This window comes from Solea senegalensis, linkage group LG15, assembly GCF_019176455.1.
Source record: "Solea senegalensis isolate Sse05_10M linkage group LG15, IFAPA_SoseM_1, whole genome shotgun sequence".
Classification (NCBI taxonomy): domain Eukaryota; kingdom Metazoa; phylum Chordata; class Actinopteri; order Pleuronectiformes; family Soleidae; genus Solea; species Solea senegalensis.
Window position 1 is genome coordinate 9,697,972 of NC_058035.1, and position 16,092 is coordinate 9,714,063.

General features: G+C 41.0%; 1 protein-coding gene across 2 annotated transcripts; it reads left to right on the forward strand.

Moving 5' to 3' along the window:
- The first annotated feature begins 4,869 nt into the window (after positions 1–4,869).
- oit3 (oncoprotein induced transcript 3) lies at positions 4,870–15,441 on the forward strand. 2 transcript variants are annotated; one of them, XM_044045966.1, is made up of 9 exons: positions 4,870–5,139; positions 7,949–8,323; positions 8,417–8,527; positions 9,979–10,101; positions 10,180–10,302; positions 10,723–10,883; positions 10,996–11,408; positions 13,152–13,251; positions 14,250–15,441. In XM_044045966.1, the coding sequence occupies exons 1-9, from the start codon at positions 5,082–5,084 to the stop codon at positions 14,400–14,402; spliced, it is 1,617 nt and encodes a 538-aa protein (XP_043901901.1). In that variant the 5' UTR covers positions 4,870–5,081; the 3' UTR covers positions 14,403–15,441. The 2 variants fall into 2 exon arrangements, with proteins under 2 accessions (XP_043901901.1, XP_043901902.1); XM_044045967.1 differs by having other exon boundaries at positions 10,762–10,883.
- The last annotated feature ends 651 nt before the right edge of the window (positions 15,442–16,092 follow it).

Sequence of the window (16,092 nt, forward strand, 5' to 3'; positions counted from 1 at the left end):
GCCTGTTTGTTTGTGTGTGCATATATGTGTGTGCGTGTGTGTGTGTGTGTGTGTGTGTGTGTGTGTGGGGGACTTCAGGGTACACTGGGACAAGGGCCCCGACCATCACGCTGCGGATTGACACAGCAGTACAGTCTCGCTTCCTTGAGCAGTCAAACTGTCAACACACACACACACCTACTCCTGGTTGGGGGCCGGCTCCAGGGAGAGACTCTATCCCAAATGTTAAAGTTTACAAGAAAGTCCCGACTGCAGTTGCACCATCAGGGAGACCTTTGGCGTCTTCCCTGAAGCCGAACTCTGCTGCCTCTCCCTCCCTGGGCCACGCCTCCTCCAGGTAACAGACAGCTGTCCTTCCAGTTGTGACCTTTGTCAGGAGCTTGTCTCGGCTCACAGGATGCAGGCACGGCGACGCCTCATCTCCTCTTCCTGTTGATTTCCTGTAGCGGCCCGGTCTGCGCAAGTAGGAGAGTACTACCGACAACAACATCACTGTGTGTTCTTTTATTCCAAAAAAAAAGAAAAGAAAAAGAAAAAAAGAAAATATTTTGGCACTTTTTATTTTGAAAGCCATATTATATTTGTTATGAGAAGAATATAAATATATATATGTATACAATCAAATAAACAGATGACCAGAGGCTAGTTTCTTTCAGTGGGGGGAGGAGCTCTCCTGCGAAACCTAATTTTATGACAAACTCATAAAGATCTGCCCCATCGAGAAGGACATCACATACGCACAAAGAAAAAGAGGATTATACTGAATGCTGTATCATATCTTTCCCTGACAAACGCTCGTATAATATTTAACAGTAACCACATCCAGGTATCACTAAGATAGGGACATAATGAAAACGGCTTATGGACAGCCATGTTGCCTCTGACATCCGTTGTCTCACAAATACAAACGTCCACACTAAACAAAACATAACATTTCTTTAAGAGATCTAGCAAAAGAAGAACCAGCTGTAGTCACATATTGGTTTTGATTCTGAATTCTAGAGAGACGAAGACAATATTCCAAAATATTGGTGTTTTGATGATGTTGGAGACGAGGTGGAGAGCACTGACTAACATGTCGGTCCAAAGTCTGTCACAGGTGTCCAGTTGGTTTGGGATCTGATGACGACACAGGCCACATCACAGCATACATCTCGCGTCATTTTCACACTCATCAAACCATCCGATGACCCTTTATGCCCTATGGGTAGTGATGTTGTCCTGTTTGTCCCCTATTTGTATAGGTGTCACCTTAGAGGTGAAGAAACCGAGTCCCCAGCTTCAGACAAAGTGACAGGCATGTTATAGTTCAATATATCTGATGAACTGAATGGCTTTTAACAAAAAAAAAAAAAGAATCTGCAGTTTAGAGAAGGAGCAGGATTCGGGTAATTTGCCTCCCTTCCATAGTATCTGAGATGCACAGACAAAAACAAAAGGCTGCACCTAAAAATAGAGCAACACGACACTGATCACTGATTCATAGCGGCTTGCTTTCTCCTAAAATAAAGCCAGAGCTTTCTCCTCCCACTGTTGCTGTAATGCCCCCTGCTCCCTTGATGGCAAGGCAGGGTAGACTGCATGCTGTGGTATGCCCTCAGTAGAAATTTGTGAATGTGTAGGAGCATTATTGCAATTTTGTACTTAATTGGACACTTTCCTTTGCCACATCTAGCTAACGCCCCCCCAGGTAAATCAAAGCCTATAGAGATCATTTATTTATGTTGTCCTTTTTCTTCTTTTGGTTTTTTAAATCGTCACTGAATCTTCTTTGGCTTCACTCCCCCCCATTCAGAGCGAGGATTGGTGGCCGTGTCTCCAATCCTATTTGTGTAATTCTGAGCTGCTCGAGATCACCTGTGCGGACGTCTGTGCACGGACTCGAGATCAACGTGGTCTCCTGACTGTATGTGTGTGTGTGAACAGCTGGCCCAATCCTACTGAGGAGATCGTGGTGTTTAACTGTAGAGGTAATTTCACTAAAATGCATGATTTTATGTCAGAATTAGAAGTTAGCCATGCAGATCTCAAAAATGCAGGAGTTGGTCTGATCTTTAACTCTGTGTGTGTGTGTGTGTGTGTGTGTGTCAGCTCCAAGGGAAACGGCGCCTATCGATGCGACCAATAATTAAAAAGGTGTAGATCCTCTTAGCAACAGCAGCAGCAGTGAGAAAGTCAATCTCTTATTTGAAAAGACGCATTGATAGGGAGGATAGTTAAATTGAAATCTTGGACTGGAAATCAATCTCGGCTTGTGTGCGCACATGTGTGTCCATGTGTGTTTGCCCATTGAATCCGCCGCCAAAGTTCAGATCACGATATTAATGAGTACTTTGCCCCTTGTCCTTGCCTGTCAGTGGTAGTAAAAATCTATGCTGCCTTCATCCCACTTCATAGCCACGTTAGTTTTGCATCAATTACACACACACACACACACACACGCACAAAGTGACAATGGCGTTTCCTTGGAGATGTACAGTTGCGCCAGTTGAGGCCTCTGTCTGCAGTCCAATCCTCCTCGTCACTGTTTCCAAGTCTTCTCTTTATCATCACCTCCTCCTTTTTTTAAAAAAACAACAAACAAAAAAATCATGCCATCCATTGTTTACTGCCTTTCGTTTTTGAATCACTTTCATTTTTAATTTTATTTTTTAAAAACAAAATATATCAAATATAGGGAAACTTTATTATAAAGAGGGTGTTGCATGAATGTATGTTTACATGGGAAATTATGTAAAATTAAAAAAAAAAAAAAGATGATTTATCTAACGGGAAAAAAAAAAAACACAACTTGCAAAGATAATTTAAGAATGTTGTTTGTAGAGATTCCTAGTTATAAAGGGCAGTGGACAGGGCTGCGTCTTTAGAATCTGCCTTGTCAAATTTGACTTAGTCCCAGCCAACCAACTGCTCCAACCCCATCAGACCTCAGTCCCATCTTCACTTTAATTACTCCCATGTCCCCACACTCGGTGTGTCATTTTTACTCCCCAGTAAATTAAAAAAAGAAAGCACCCTCCATCCTCGGTGCTTGTGTAAAGAAAGCTGTATGACCACTTGACCTCAGTAACTCCGTCCTGCATCTGAGTCAAAAGGAAAAAGCGTCAGGCCCACTCTCTTAGCTTTTTGGGGAACACCTTCTATTCTTGTCCCTCTCTCTTTTCATTGTAACTCACCCTCGACCTCTTTATTTCCTCCAAAGAATCGCATTATTGTTATTATTCTGTTTGGAATGTGTGTTATGTTTTAAAGTATCTCATCTGTGTGCAATTCCAATAAGATGTGTTTAAAATGCCTACAGAGTGAAGCAGAATATAGGATTGAAATGATCTTGTACTCCATTCTGACCTCTTACTTTTCTTTTCTTTTTCTTTGTTTTTTTTTCTTCTTTTCTTTGTTTTGTTGTTTTTCTGTTGACATACGATGCTGCAATGTTGGCAAAAAAGAAAATGTAAAATCCTGTACCATTTATGAAATATGTATAAAAGAGAAATGTAATTCAATTATCAATAAAATCCTTATCCAGGTTTTGGAGAAAGTGGGTCCACGTGCAGTTGTCTCTTGTACTCAAAGTGGAGCCTCGGTGATTAATGGATCTATTGGACGTATTTACAAGAAGCAGCTACTCCAGGTCTTGACCGTGTCCTCCGGTTCTCCTTGGCCTCCAGCTCTCCTTGCACAGGACATCCTAAAAGATAAACCTGTGGGGAAGAATTCTGCTGCAGACAATAGATGCATGACATCACATGTTGTTAGAAATCTCTGCACATGAGGAAAGAACTCTTTTCTTTTTCTTTTTTAAAGAAAATGGAAAGGCTACAAGTGCTTAGCATTCTTACCTTTGCATTGACCTTTTGATTTCTGCAGGGAGTTTGCATGTTCTCCCCTTGTGTGTGTGTGTGTGTGTTTTCTCCAGGTTCTCAGGTTTACTCCCAAAGTCCAAAACCATGCAGATTAGGGGATTAGGCAAACTGGACGCTCTATAAAATGACCAAAGGAGTGAGTGTGAGAGTGGATGGTTGTTTGTCTCCATGTGGACCTGTGGTGATGGTCTGGTGACCTGTCCAGGTTGTTCACTGCCTTTCCCCCCATGTCAGCTGGGATTGGCACCAGCGCCCCCTGTGACCTTAAGATGAGTGAGTACGAAAGGCTGCAATCTATTTCTTTTAAATACTATGTTTGTTTTATTTTTATTATGTGAACCCACAGTAAACATTTGCAAATAATCCTGAGACGTTTCAGTGCAAACCCCACACTGGGGTGCCAGGACCAAATGAATGCAAATCTGTGTCACAACAAACCTTTAAAACAATATAAAGATAAAAAAATTAAAGTATAAAAAGTGATACAGTTCATACTGCATACGGCTTTTATCCCGCACTGTGGTTATGGTGTTGTAAAGTGCTGATTCGAATCGTATCTTATTTCCAGGAGTAATCACAAAGCAAGAATGGCGTGTTCCGCCCCATTTCCTGCAGCAGCCTTGCTGAGTAATGCTTCCATTGATTTGATTACATATAAGAAATAAAAACGGCGAGCACCTGGTTAGTTTGGACGGCTTCTAAATGAAACCTTACATGTTTCCTGGTCTGAGCTAGTACTCGGGTAATGAGCTAGATAAGAACATATTCACTCCACGGGCACAGTTTGTCCTCAGCGAGCGTCTCGGTCAACTCCATGGTCAGTCCTGAGTGTGCAAACACTGGTGTTGCCATGCAGGGAGAACACTTTCTGCACAGCACATAGATGAAGATTCATTTGATTGATTTAAAGTGGCTTGAGATGAACTCATTGCTGCCAAGTCTTTGTCTCTTAAATGTGGGAGGATCAGGGAAAAACAAGACAGACAAAACAACCGTCACCACACTTTTTCTTTTCAACATGACAACAGAAAAAAAAAAAGGAAGAGCATGTTCAACTGATTAGGCTGAAACAATAGGAGGACGGTCCCGCTAATGGACTTGGGGAGAAGCAGATCAGGGGGTCAAGGTGAGAAAGACACTTACAGATAAAAGGGATGAAGCAGGAGGGACACGAGCATATTCACCGAGCTTGGATTAAGTGTAGAGCAAAATTATATCATGATTATTTTGGTGATTATCCGTTTGCTGCAGGAGTATCTGGCCGTTGCAGGCGAAGGTGAGTGAAACATTTCATATGTCGTGCCTGACAAATCCTGTGATTTATTTGTTCTTTGATATCTTTTTTTTTTCTTATTGTAAAATAGGTTAAAGTAAAAAGCTGATATTTTACTATGTCATTGTCATCTAATCCTATTTAAAAAAAAAAAAAAACACGTCATGAAACTCTTGGCCAAGCCAGTAAGATTTTTCAATATAAGGCCAAACTCATACATTTATTTTAATGTTATGTGTGTGTATTTTGGTGCAGTATTTCCAGCCCCAGAATGAGAATGTGCCATTAACTCAAAATTAAATCAGTCTCCATTTCCTCTTATTGAAATGACACGTCACCAGGATGGATGTGATGAGTTTTAATAGGCTATTGACAAAAGTAGCCGGGCGATTGAAAGAGTTTGATGATTCTAGATGAAGCACCGGGTGCATCCGATTGTTTTTGTAATATTTCGTTAGAACACAGAAATGCACAGAACATTGTCATCCCTATATTTACATATGGAACAACAGTAACCGTTTTGTTGTGGTCTTCATACTCATCTGAACAGATATGATGCAGGAGTCGGACACAGGTCGGGCGCAGCTCTGCATTCCCTAAACAGCCATATTAAGCTATTCAAGCCCCATCTGGCAGATTTAAGGCCCCCATTAACATACACCCTCATGAGTCAGCTTTGTTCTTTTGCCCACTCCGTGCTGCTTGAGGTGGTGCACAGTTGGTCAACTGCACGTTCCCAAAACTGGGCGTTTATGCTGTGAGCTTAAGTGGACCCGGGCCATGGATTGATCCTTCTAGTTTTACTGGAGCAGCAGGTTGCGACAAGATCGACAGTCCATTAGTGGATGGAAGGAGGAAATGCAGGGACATCATTTATGGTCATAAAATGTGTTCCATTGCACAAAAGAAATGCGTAATTCTACACCCAAGCTGCAGAGTTTCTTACCAAAATTTGTAATAAACAGATGAGTGTGCTTTCCTGTTTGCTTGTGTTATCAGCAGTACGGACAAGTGTAAATCTCTCGTCACCCTCGTCACACAGAAAGTTGTTTTCATTGAAGATGACGCAGTTAAATTCTGTTTAATTCTCATTAGGATATTTTACCCCAGAGGCATTTCTCTGCCTCTGGTGTTTCCTCATTTGCAAAGCAGTGAGATAGAATTTTCCGTAACTGTTGAATATAAATAATGAATGTTACGTCCACTCTGTTGCCAAATGAGCCCACACGGTGGTGAAGGAGAATGTCAGCTCAGTATAGCCATGTTTTGTTCTCATGTCTCCCGCGACATTTCCACGCTGAACACAGAGCGACGCATTTTTCACCCATGACTGATGGAGTCAAGGCGGAAGAAAAAGAAGAACATCATTGCGCTAGTAAAGCAGTACGTCTGCATACAATTAGACTATGGCTGAAAATGTCAAGAAGAAGTGCTTTAAATGGGCCGGTACTGAGCAAGAGCAGTATCTATTAGGCAGAAGATCCACAGTGGCGCCCCCTAAAGTGAGAAGCCGAAAGAAGAAGAGGGGTTTTTCATTAATGTTTAGTTATGTTCACTGACGTCTTCCCACATTTGTGTCCTGGAAGAACTGTGTCATAACAGTACACCAAATACACATCAAATGGACAGTGTTAAATTGAAAAGTCCTGTCTTTAGTTATTTTAATATAGACTGAATATTTAAATCAATAGAACATTTTGAACATTTTATTTACTGAAGACTTTCCTAATGTTGTGTTTATTGACTAAGTAATAAACGACAAACGTACATGCTTCATACGGATAAGGGGACTGCAAGCACTTGTAAAGTTAGAAACAAAGCAGGATGTTCAGTGTGGCTGCTCAGTCATATTTTAGTCATGATCACAGTTTTGGCTTCTCATGAACGTTGCTAAGCGCTCCCTAAACAACTGCCTGACAGGGTAGTTTGATTGAGGAGGAGAGATTAATAAATGGAAAGCTGTGAACCTTAACTACATCTGCGGTTACTGCTCCACTCACGTGTTCCTGTCTGTATGTGCTGCTTGACTGCTGTCATGTTCTCTGGCTCTTAATTACACTGTTGTCAGGGCCTGACCAAGTGAGAGCGCGTCGATGCTTTTGCTGCACTTTGTTTACTCCGCTCTTTCTCCTGACTCTGCACAAGCGGCTGTTGTGAGAAGTCACCACTGGCAAAAACATGCAGGATAAATGTTGGCTTTTAGTTCAATTAGGATCGACTGTGTTTATCATGACGGCTCAAAGGTTTGCTGCATGGTACAAAACAAGGAACGGGGTAAAGGATTTATTGCTTGCCTGTAGACTGAGCAGACAGTGACATTCTCCCAAAGTAACTAATTGTGTTATTCTCCATCAAAATCACTACTAAAGCCTTTTTTCAAATGACATCTTCTATCATCTTCTATCATGCAGTGGTACTTAACAATGCACATAATGTTATTTGAGAGATTTCTGCTTTTGCTGGATCAAGTGAAGGACTTTTGTTTTTGTTTGTTGTCTTTTCTTCATTATTTGGATGAAGTAACCATTTAAGGAGTGTTACTTAATCAAAGCAGTAACTCTCTGCCTTATCTGTTTCTACACTGCCTCCCTGTTTTAGCCTCCATATTTTAAAATACACATTTACATCATGTTCCTATTAAGTATACATAAGGTTTATTTTATTTATAGGGGGATGTTCATACACAAATGCAGTTTAAAGTTTAAGATTACAAGATGTTAAAAGAAATGGTGTAATAGAATACAGATAACATGAATAATAAGAATAATAACAACTGTTTAGAATCTTTTTTTTTTTTTTTTTGAAATCTCAGCCTTGGACCCGTGCTCTGCCTACATCAGCCTGAACGAGCCGTGGAGGAACACAGAGTTCCACGTGAACCAGTCGTCTGGGGTGCCTCTGTGTGACAGCCACATGTCTGGAGAATGGTACCGCTTCACTGGCATGGCTGGGGATGCCATGCCCACCTTCTGCATACCTGAGAACCACTGTGGCACGCACGCTCCAGTCTGGCTCAGTGGCAGCCATCCTCGACCCCAGGACGGCATCGTGACCCTGTCTGTGTGCGCCAGCTACAATGACAACTGCTGCCAGTGGAACGCCAGTGTAGACGTGAAGGCCTGTGCTGGGGGGTACTTTGTCTACCGTCTGCCCAGACCCTCAGTCTGCTTCCATGTTTACTGTGGCTGTGAGTGAAACTGTCCGTATAAAACTAACCCTTCCCCCCAATCCAAATCCTACCCCTGCGTGACTCGTCATGATTTATGTCTTTGTTGCACAGACTTCTACGATATCTGTGATGAGGCGGACTGTGCAGGTCCCACGTGTCCCGAGTCCGACTGTCGCTGTGCAACTGGAACTGTGCTGGGACCAGACGGACAAACGTGCCTGGGTGAGACAGAGACAGAGGGGGTGAAGAGAGATGACAGTGACAACAACCGATATCGCAGATAAGCAGGAGTGGATGAGCTGCAGATTGATTCTAAAAACAATAACAAGAGAACTCACAGACTGGATGTAAAGTGAAGCATGTTTTTTTATGCTATTTTTAGTAAACTATTCAACGTGGGGCAGAATTTGCAGAGACGACAAAAGCCTTTGTGTATGCAGCAAGTATAATGTACAGATACAGTAAAGAACATGTACATACATACATCGTCTCACCCGCAGCTTTTTGAGCGCTTTGAAAATGAATCTTATTCTTTATTTGCATTTATATTGTCCTGTCAGGGATTTAAACAATAAACCCGTCTGTTCACCTGCGGATCACAGCCCCACCACCACATTAGTGTCAGATAGACTCCTGAACCATGAGCATCCATCCATTATTTTTCAAATGGATATTATTAATCTATAGGGGCTATAAAGTGGTGCAGTGGCTAGCATTATTGCTTCACGGCAAGGAGGTCACTGGTAACAGAGGGTCTTTCTTTGTGGATGTTCTCCATTGTGGGTTCCTCTCCAGCTTCAGTCCAAAAACATGCAGACTGGGGATTAGGGTAATTGGACGCCCTAAATGACCATAGGTGTGAGTGTCATAGTTCAGGTCTGTTTGAGCCTGCTGTGGAGCGTGTACCCTGCCTTTTGCCTTTAGTCACCTGGAATTAGCTCCAGCTCTACTCAGCACGACCATGAATGAATATTTTTCGGTTACTCTAAGTTACTCAAACTTTAATCCACCGATTCATTTTGAAATGCTTAAATGTCCTGTTTGATTTACTGATTATAAACACGCTTAATTGTAGTCCAGGTGTCTCGGCTGACAAATGATCTGGATCTAGTTGGCCTCATAAGGATTTGTTTCCTTCTTGGCACAAAATGATTATTTGTCATATTTTTAGGTAAATCTCCAGGGAGCCTATCACAATCTGTGTGTGTGTGTGTGTAGAGTGGACAGTACACCTAATGATGTGTGACAGACATGCAGTGGGAACCTGGGCAGCTCGCAAACTGCCATTATCTCATTATTCACCCATCGTCCTAATCTGTCTCCCCCTGTCTTAGACATTACTTTCTCATTTTTTCATCCTAATTCCTTTTTTTTTTTTACCCTCTCTGTCTTGCACTATTCCATCCCTTATATTCCATAGTGACCTCTAGAGAGGGAGAAGCCAAAGGGAAAAAAAAACTTTTTTATCATATACAGTATATATGTATCTTTCTCAGTCTGCTCAGTGTTATAAAGTGTGTTTCAAACTCCTTTAAAGCTGATTTATCAACCTCTTCCCACTAACTGAATTGCCTCATGGTAATAAACTCCCTCCATCTGGCAGTCAGTCGATTAAAACAAGACCGATCTGATAATCATTCCTGACCCAGGTGTGGTGTATGTTCTGTGTTCAGACGTGAATGAGTGCGAGAAGGACAATGGTGGCTGTGCTGAGGTGTGCGTGAACACCAAAGGCTCCAACCGCTGTGAGTGCAGACCGGGTCGCGTGCTGAGCGAGGACGGACGCCACTGCAAAGGTAGTCTACTGAGACAGGTGAACCAAGCAAGGGGATATACACTGTGTCCTAAATCTTCTCTCTGTGTGTGTCATGCAGAGATAGACGGCTGTCATGTGAACAATGGAGGCTGCAGCCATGGCTGCTCCACACTGCTCCACTCATATCAGTGTCACTGTCCCAGAGGGCTGGAGCTGGGAGAGGACAGACGCACATGTCAGGGTGAGAGGGTTTCTGTGTTTCTGTGTAATCTAAAAAGATTATTGAATTTTGATCAGAATTCATTTCTTCAGGCCCAAACTGATACTTCCTCTGTCTGATTTGTGAGAATTTAAAAAGTTAAGAATGGAGTTCAGATCTGTGATGATTCAGATCTAATTCTGGATTCAGTTTTAACCTAACAAAAACATTTGTTGTCCTTGTGAGAGAGTGGAGTTTTTGACTTTTTTTTTTCTTTTTAAAGTCATTATTGCTATGAAAATTTATTGTGTAGTGGATTCTGAATATTTTTGGACCTTGATCCATGCTGATGTCATGGGAGAATGAGCAGCCTTCATAAAAGTCTGTGGCCTCGGAGTGTTTTTAAACATAGTGCAGGATTATTTATGACTTAATCAAAAGTGTCACTTTTCATTCGTGCAGTGCCAGTCCAGTGTGATCCCAGCTCTATTACTGTGTCAGTCCCTAAGGACCTTGTGGGAGGACTTGAGCTCTTCCTGTCCAACTCGTCTTGTCGAGGTGTCTCCAACGGCACGCACATCAATCTCAACTTCAGCCTGAAGACCTGCGGCACAGTGGTGGAGGTCAGAGACATGGAGTAGTTTTTTTTTGTTTTTTTTTCCCACTGTAATTCAAAAGTGTGTCATGTGAGGTTGTCACCCAAAAAGCTGTGAAGTGATAAATGTTGACCCCCAGGTGACAGGTGACAAGATTGTTGGCACTAACCTGGTGACAGGCCTTCCCAGGAGCAACCCGGGCAGCAGCAGGGACGTGATCGTCCGCACCAGCAAGTTGTTGCTCCCAGTCACCTGTGAGTTCCCCAGGGAGTACCACGTGTCGGACAGGTACCAGGCAAGTGTGCGCAGCTCTGCCCTGAAGCTGGCAGGCCACAGTGAGGGAGTCTTCCCCTTCTCTCTGGAGCTCTTTACGAACGCAGAGTTTTCAGAGTCCTACCGCACCCCACCTCAGCTCCGCCTGCATGACTCCCTGTTCTTCGGGGTGGAGCCCAAGGAGCGAGTGGAGGGCCTCGCTGCACTGGTGGAGAGCTGCTTCGCCACACCAGGCCCCAAAGCTGACCAGGCTCTTAAGTATTACCTCATCAAAGATGGGTGAATCATTTTTTTTTTTTTATCAGTTTTAAAGCTTCATGCTACTTCAGAATGCAATGAATACTGTATTATTAAACTAGTTGATCTTTCCTCTCAAATGATTAAATAGAAGAGCAATAGTAATGTACGCAACATACAGTCCATGAAAAGTTAAACATTAACCAAATGTGAATTAGAAATAATAAAAAAAAAAAAACTATTACAAATCCTGCAGTGTGTCCTCCAATGCAAAGTTCCTCAATCAGGTGTGTTGAAACATGCAGGGCAGTTATAATAGTTTTTCATTAGTTTTAATATTGTGTGTCATAATTCAACAGACTAAAGACACACATGAACATAACATAAATAATTACATCACATTGTTTGTGAGCCAGGAGTCTCAGGAGCTCAATCTCAAGAATAAACACAATAAAAGCTGAGAGGTTTGATTCACTTAAGTGAACTAACTCAACCCAATTAACTGCATAACGACTGTTGTGTTTCACTTGCGCAGCCTTATGTCGCACATTGTAAACAAAAACAAATTGAAAACGTTTTTATTGTGAATGAAAATACAATTAGAGCTGCAACCAGCGATTCTTTTCATAATTGATTAATCCAAATTCTTGTTTTAATCATGAGAAAAGCTTTGATCGATCGAGTAATTGTTTCATCTCTAAATACAACCGGCAGAGAAAAAATAAGTACACCACATATGAGGGCTTGTGTTATATTGTATAAAATAACTTTATAAAGATGAAAACTAAGCACGTTTTCCCTGCAATTTTAGTTCGTTTTGTAAACACACAATTCAGTTTCAGTTAGTTATCATTTTCTTTTAACTCTAGTTTTTCAATTTGAGTTTTTGTTATTTCGTTTAAAAGGTTTGAGAAACACTGCTCTAATGTCTGAAATAAGAGGATGGTTGTGAAAAGAAGACATGATGCACTGTCCATATTTTATTTTAACACCACACATCTAGTATCATGTCATCCAATTACATTTGGATATAGTTTATATAGTCTGATCCATTCACAGAGCAAAGCAGTTTTCATAGAGACTTTCTTTTAATAGAAATCTTTGACGATGAGCTGTTATTACACACAAACACTGTCAATGGAAATCATTTCCAGAGGCACAAAGTTAATGAATTTTCAGATGTCATTTTTCAGTTCCGTGGGCTGTACAAATGAATATGTTATTAACATGCATTGTATTTGGCAGTTTTATAATCCGAGCAAATAAAACTAAAACTGCATGGCACTGTGATAACACAGCGCCTTTGTTTATCAGTGTCCTGCTTATGTGAACATTGCTAAACTGCTAAATGGTTTTTTTTTTTGGTTTTTTTTTTGTTTTCTCACAAATAGCAGAACTGCTTTTATCGCCACAACATTAAATAATTCCTACAATAAATGTCAACTGGATCAGGCCCGGTCGCTGTTACCACGCAGCCTTAGCATCAGCTGCTTGACAGTTATAGGACAGGAAATCTCCGCAAGGAAATGTCAAATGAAAAATGCCACAGGCCTCGTACTCTTGATTAATGTGGAAGGAAAACAATAATGTTTAAGGTAGAGAAATTGAAACAGCCTTGTCATGTGGGGAACACTTTGGAAAACCATTTCTCCACTAAAGTCCAGAGTAAATGTTTTTACGTGCCGCTCTGTGACTTTGATCTGTTTCCATCGCTGACTGAGTGAGTGTTGTCCCAGGAGGTCACCTGTATGACTACATTTCCTGCTTTGGCTGCTTCCTGCTCAGGTGCATCTCTGATGAAGCAGTGACACAATATTCATCAAAGGACCAGCTCTCTAAACACTACCAGGTCCCTGTCTTCAAGTTCATTGGCAAGGACAACCAAGTGAGTCAACGATGCATGCTGGGAGTGGGTGGTGTATGTGTGACGCACAGTAATGCAAAAGACTGACATGATGTAATCAGAGGTGAGAAATGTAATGGATTACATTTACTCACTTTACTGTCATTGAGTCGTTTTTTGTGTATTTTTTAACCCTTAGTGTACATGAATAATACACAACTCCTTATATGGACGTCCTGGTGGTATGTGTTTATAGGTCACATAGTCAGGCTTTAAATTTTTTTTTAAAAATGAGTTTATTTATTATTTATTAGTAGTATAAAGCAGCAATAATTGTGCAGCAGTCACAAAATAGAGTGTTTTTCTTTTCTTTTTGTTCATAAAAACTTTGAACTGTGACGTATTTCCAATATTAAATATTTTGAGTACTTTTTGTTTATATAGTCGGTGAAAATGATTATTATTTTTCATCAGATTGCCTAAGTAGTGCTGAAAAAAGGATAGAAGACATTCTATTATTGCACATTCTTATAGCCTAGGTATATACTGGACGTTTAAACATAGTCATGGAGAAAAGCAGCCAAAATGCTCTGTGTTCTAAGGGTTAAAGTCATTTTCAAAATTTGTAGTTTCACTTTTACTGTACTTCCTGAATTAAAAAAAATTAATCACGCACCAGAAACTTGAAGGTCCTCAGGGACCTTAAGTTAACGCATTTGTGACCTTTGACCCACTTTGACCAACACATTATGTCTTCACATATTTTATTAATAATTTAATTAAAAACAATTCATGTGAGATTTGTGTCCCCTTGTACATTTTGCACGACACAAGAAAGGGCAGCCTGTGGCCAAGTGGAATAAAGGGGATTAATAAGGAAAAAAAAAAAAAGAACCCCAACCTTGTTAGAAAAGTTGCTTAGTAACTTTTACTCAATAGTGATTAAAATAGTGGTACTTTTACTGACTAGTATATTTCAGTACCACCTCTGGACATAATTGGATTTCTGCTGAAATAAGCTGAATTTCTTTTGTTTACAGCAAGTGTTCCTGCACTGTCAGGTCTTAGTGTGTGGAGCAGGAGACTCCCGCTGTGCTCAACACTGCCGAGGGCGTGTCCGACGGGGGGTTCGGAGCGGGGACGCTCAGGTGCAGCGCACCCTGACTGGAGGCCCCATCTTCATCCTGCCTTAGTCCTGACGTTTACACACAGAAACAGCCCAAGCCAGGATCACAAAAACCACATTTAGATTTCAGTTGACTTGATTTTTCCCACCAAATATAAACAGTACGTGGAGAGACGGTCTCTTTTAAACTCCCCCTCACACACATAACACACGCACTTAACCTTTATCCACTCCCAGTGTCACTCATGTTGCTGTAGATCACTTAAATTCTAGTTAATGCATCCCAAGTCTGTGCCTCTTCGCCTGGCAGCACAATTTACGGACATTAAAGTGAATGGCATTTCTATTAGAAATAATTTGGACGGGCCACAGTCCATTTGTAGCAACTACAGCATGAAGGATGTTTTTCTGGGTCATACTTTGCAGCATTTCTCGGGCTCGATTACAGCTTAGAGATTTGTGGACTTATAAAATTGGTTTATATTTCTCACCAGTGGCGGACTATGGATGTGTTTTTGTATTATATCTGGTGTGCTCGGTGGAATCGATGGCTGGGGAGCGTGTCCCGGATTACCAGTGCGGTGGAAAGGAGATACCAGTGTGCCATGTGTGGAAATTATGCACATGACTGCTTCATCGCCCTGACAGTTAATCTAGACTCAATCATGTCATTAAAAACACCAATTTGTAATGCATTTATTATTAAAAGGAAACAACAAAACAACTAATAACTTACATCAAATATTAGCACGGAGGCTGTTACATTTTACACAACACAGACTTCAGGATTGTCAAAACCAGTTTTTTAATAAATGTTAAATAGCAGCACATAATTATCTTGTGTCTTCCTGTGAACAGTGAACTACTAATATCGTTCCATCAGGAAAGATATTAGTTTGGAGTAATTTATGGTAATGGAGTCATAGAGGCCTAAATGGCCTAAAAATTAAATGGAATATTGAGACTATAATATGCATGAGCAGTTAATTGAGGTTCTGATTATCATGCTCAGATAACTGATTGTTTTAATACTCTGTATGAATAAAATGCAAGAAACTTTTAATCTGCTTTTCCCATGTATGTGTCTTTTTTTTTTTTTTTTTTTACAACACGGCTCTTAGAGTAAAGTCTTAAAGTAAAGAAGACACGTGTGAAATATCTCCGACCCATGACTGTAAACCCTAATCAAGCCACAAGCAACTCCTCTCCACCAAGTTTGAATCAAAGTGTCGTTTTTGTCAGGCTTCCTTCTTCTTCTGAACGATAGGTGATGAGTTGATGATGCAGAAAAAGACCTCGCTGACACAGGACTTGTACTGAACAAAGGGATTTTATTTAGTTACAAGTCAGGCGTCAGAACCAAGCCGCCACAGCAGCTTGGGAGAATGTGCTCCTGCCGAATCTCCGAACAATTCTGCCTCAGAAAAGCAAAACCAACACTATATAGATTCTCTAACACTCCTATTTGCAGGCATCACATGTTTCGACACCCGCCTTTCTCCTGTTTCCATAATACAACAACTTGGAAAACAAGTTGGGTCCAGATATGCCATACTGTCCCATGATCTTTACCTTGGACAATATCACCATTTAATCAAACAAGAGACATCTATTTTCCTAACGAACCATATCCAAGACAGACCCTCAAGCTTCTTGTCCTATACAGGATGCCTATTGTACAACGTATGGTCTGACTTGTCATGTGTCCAAGAGATCCTCTTGTCTCATGTTTACTTATTAATGTAAATCTTTAATAC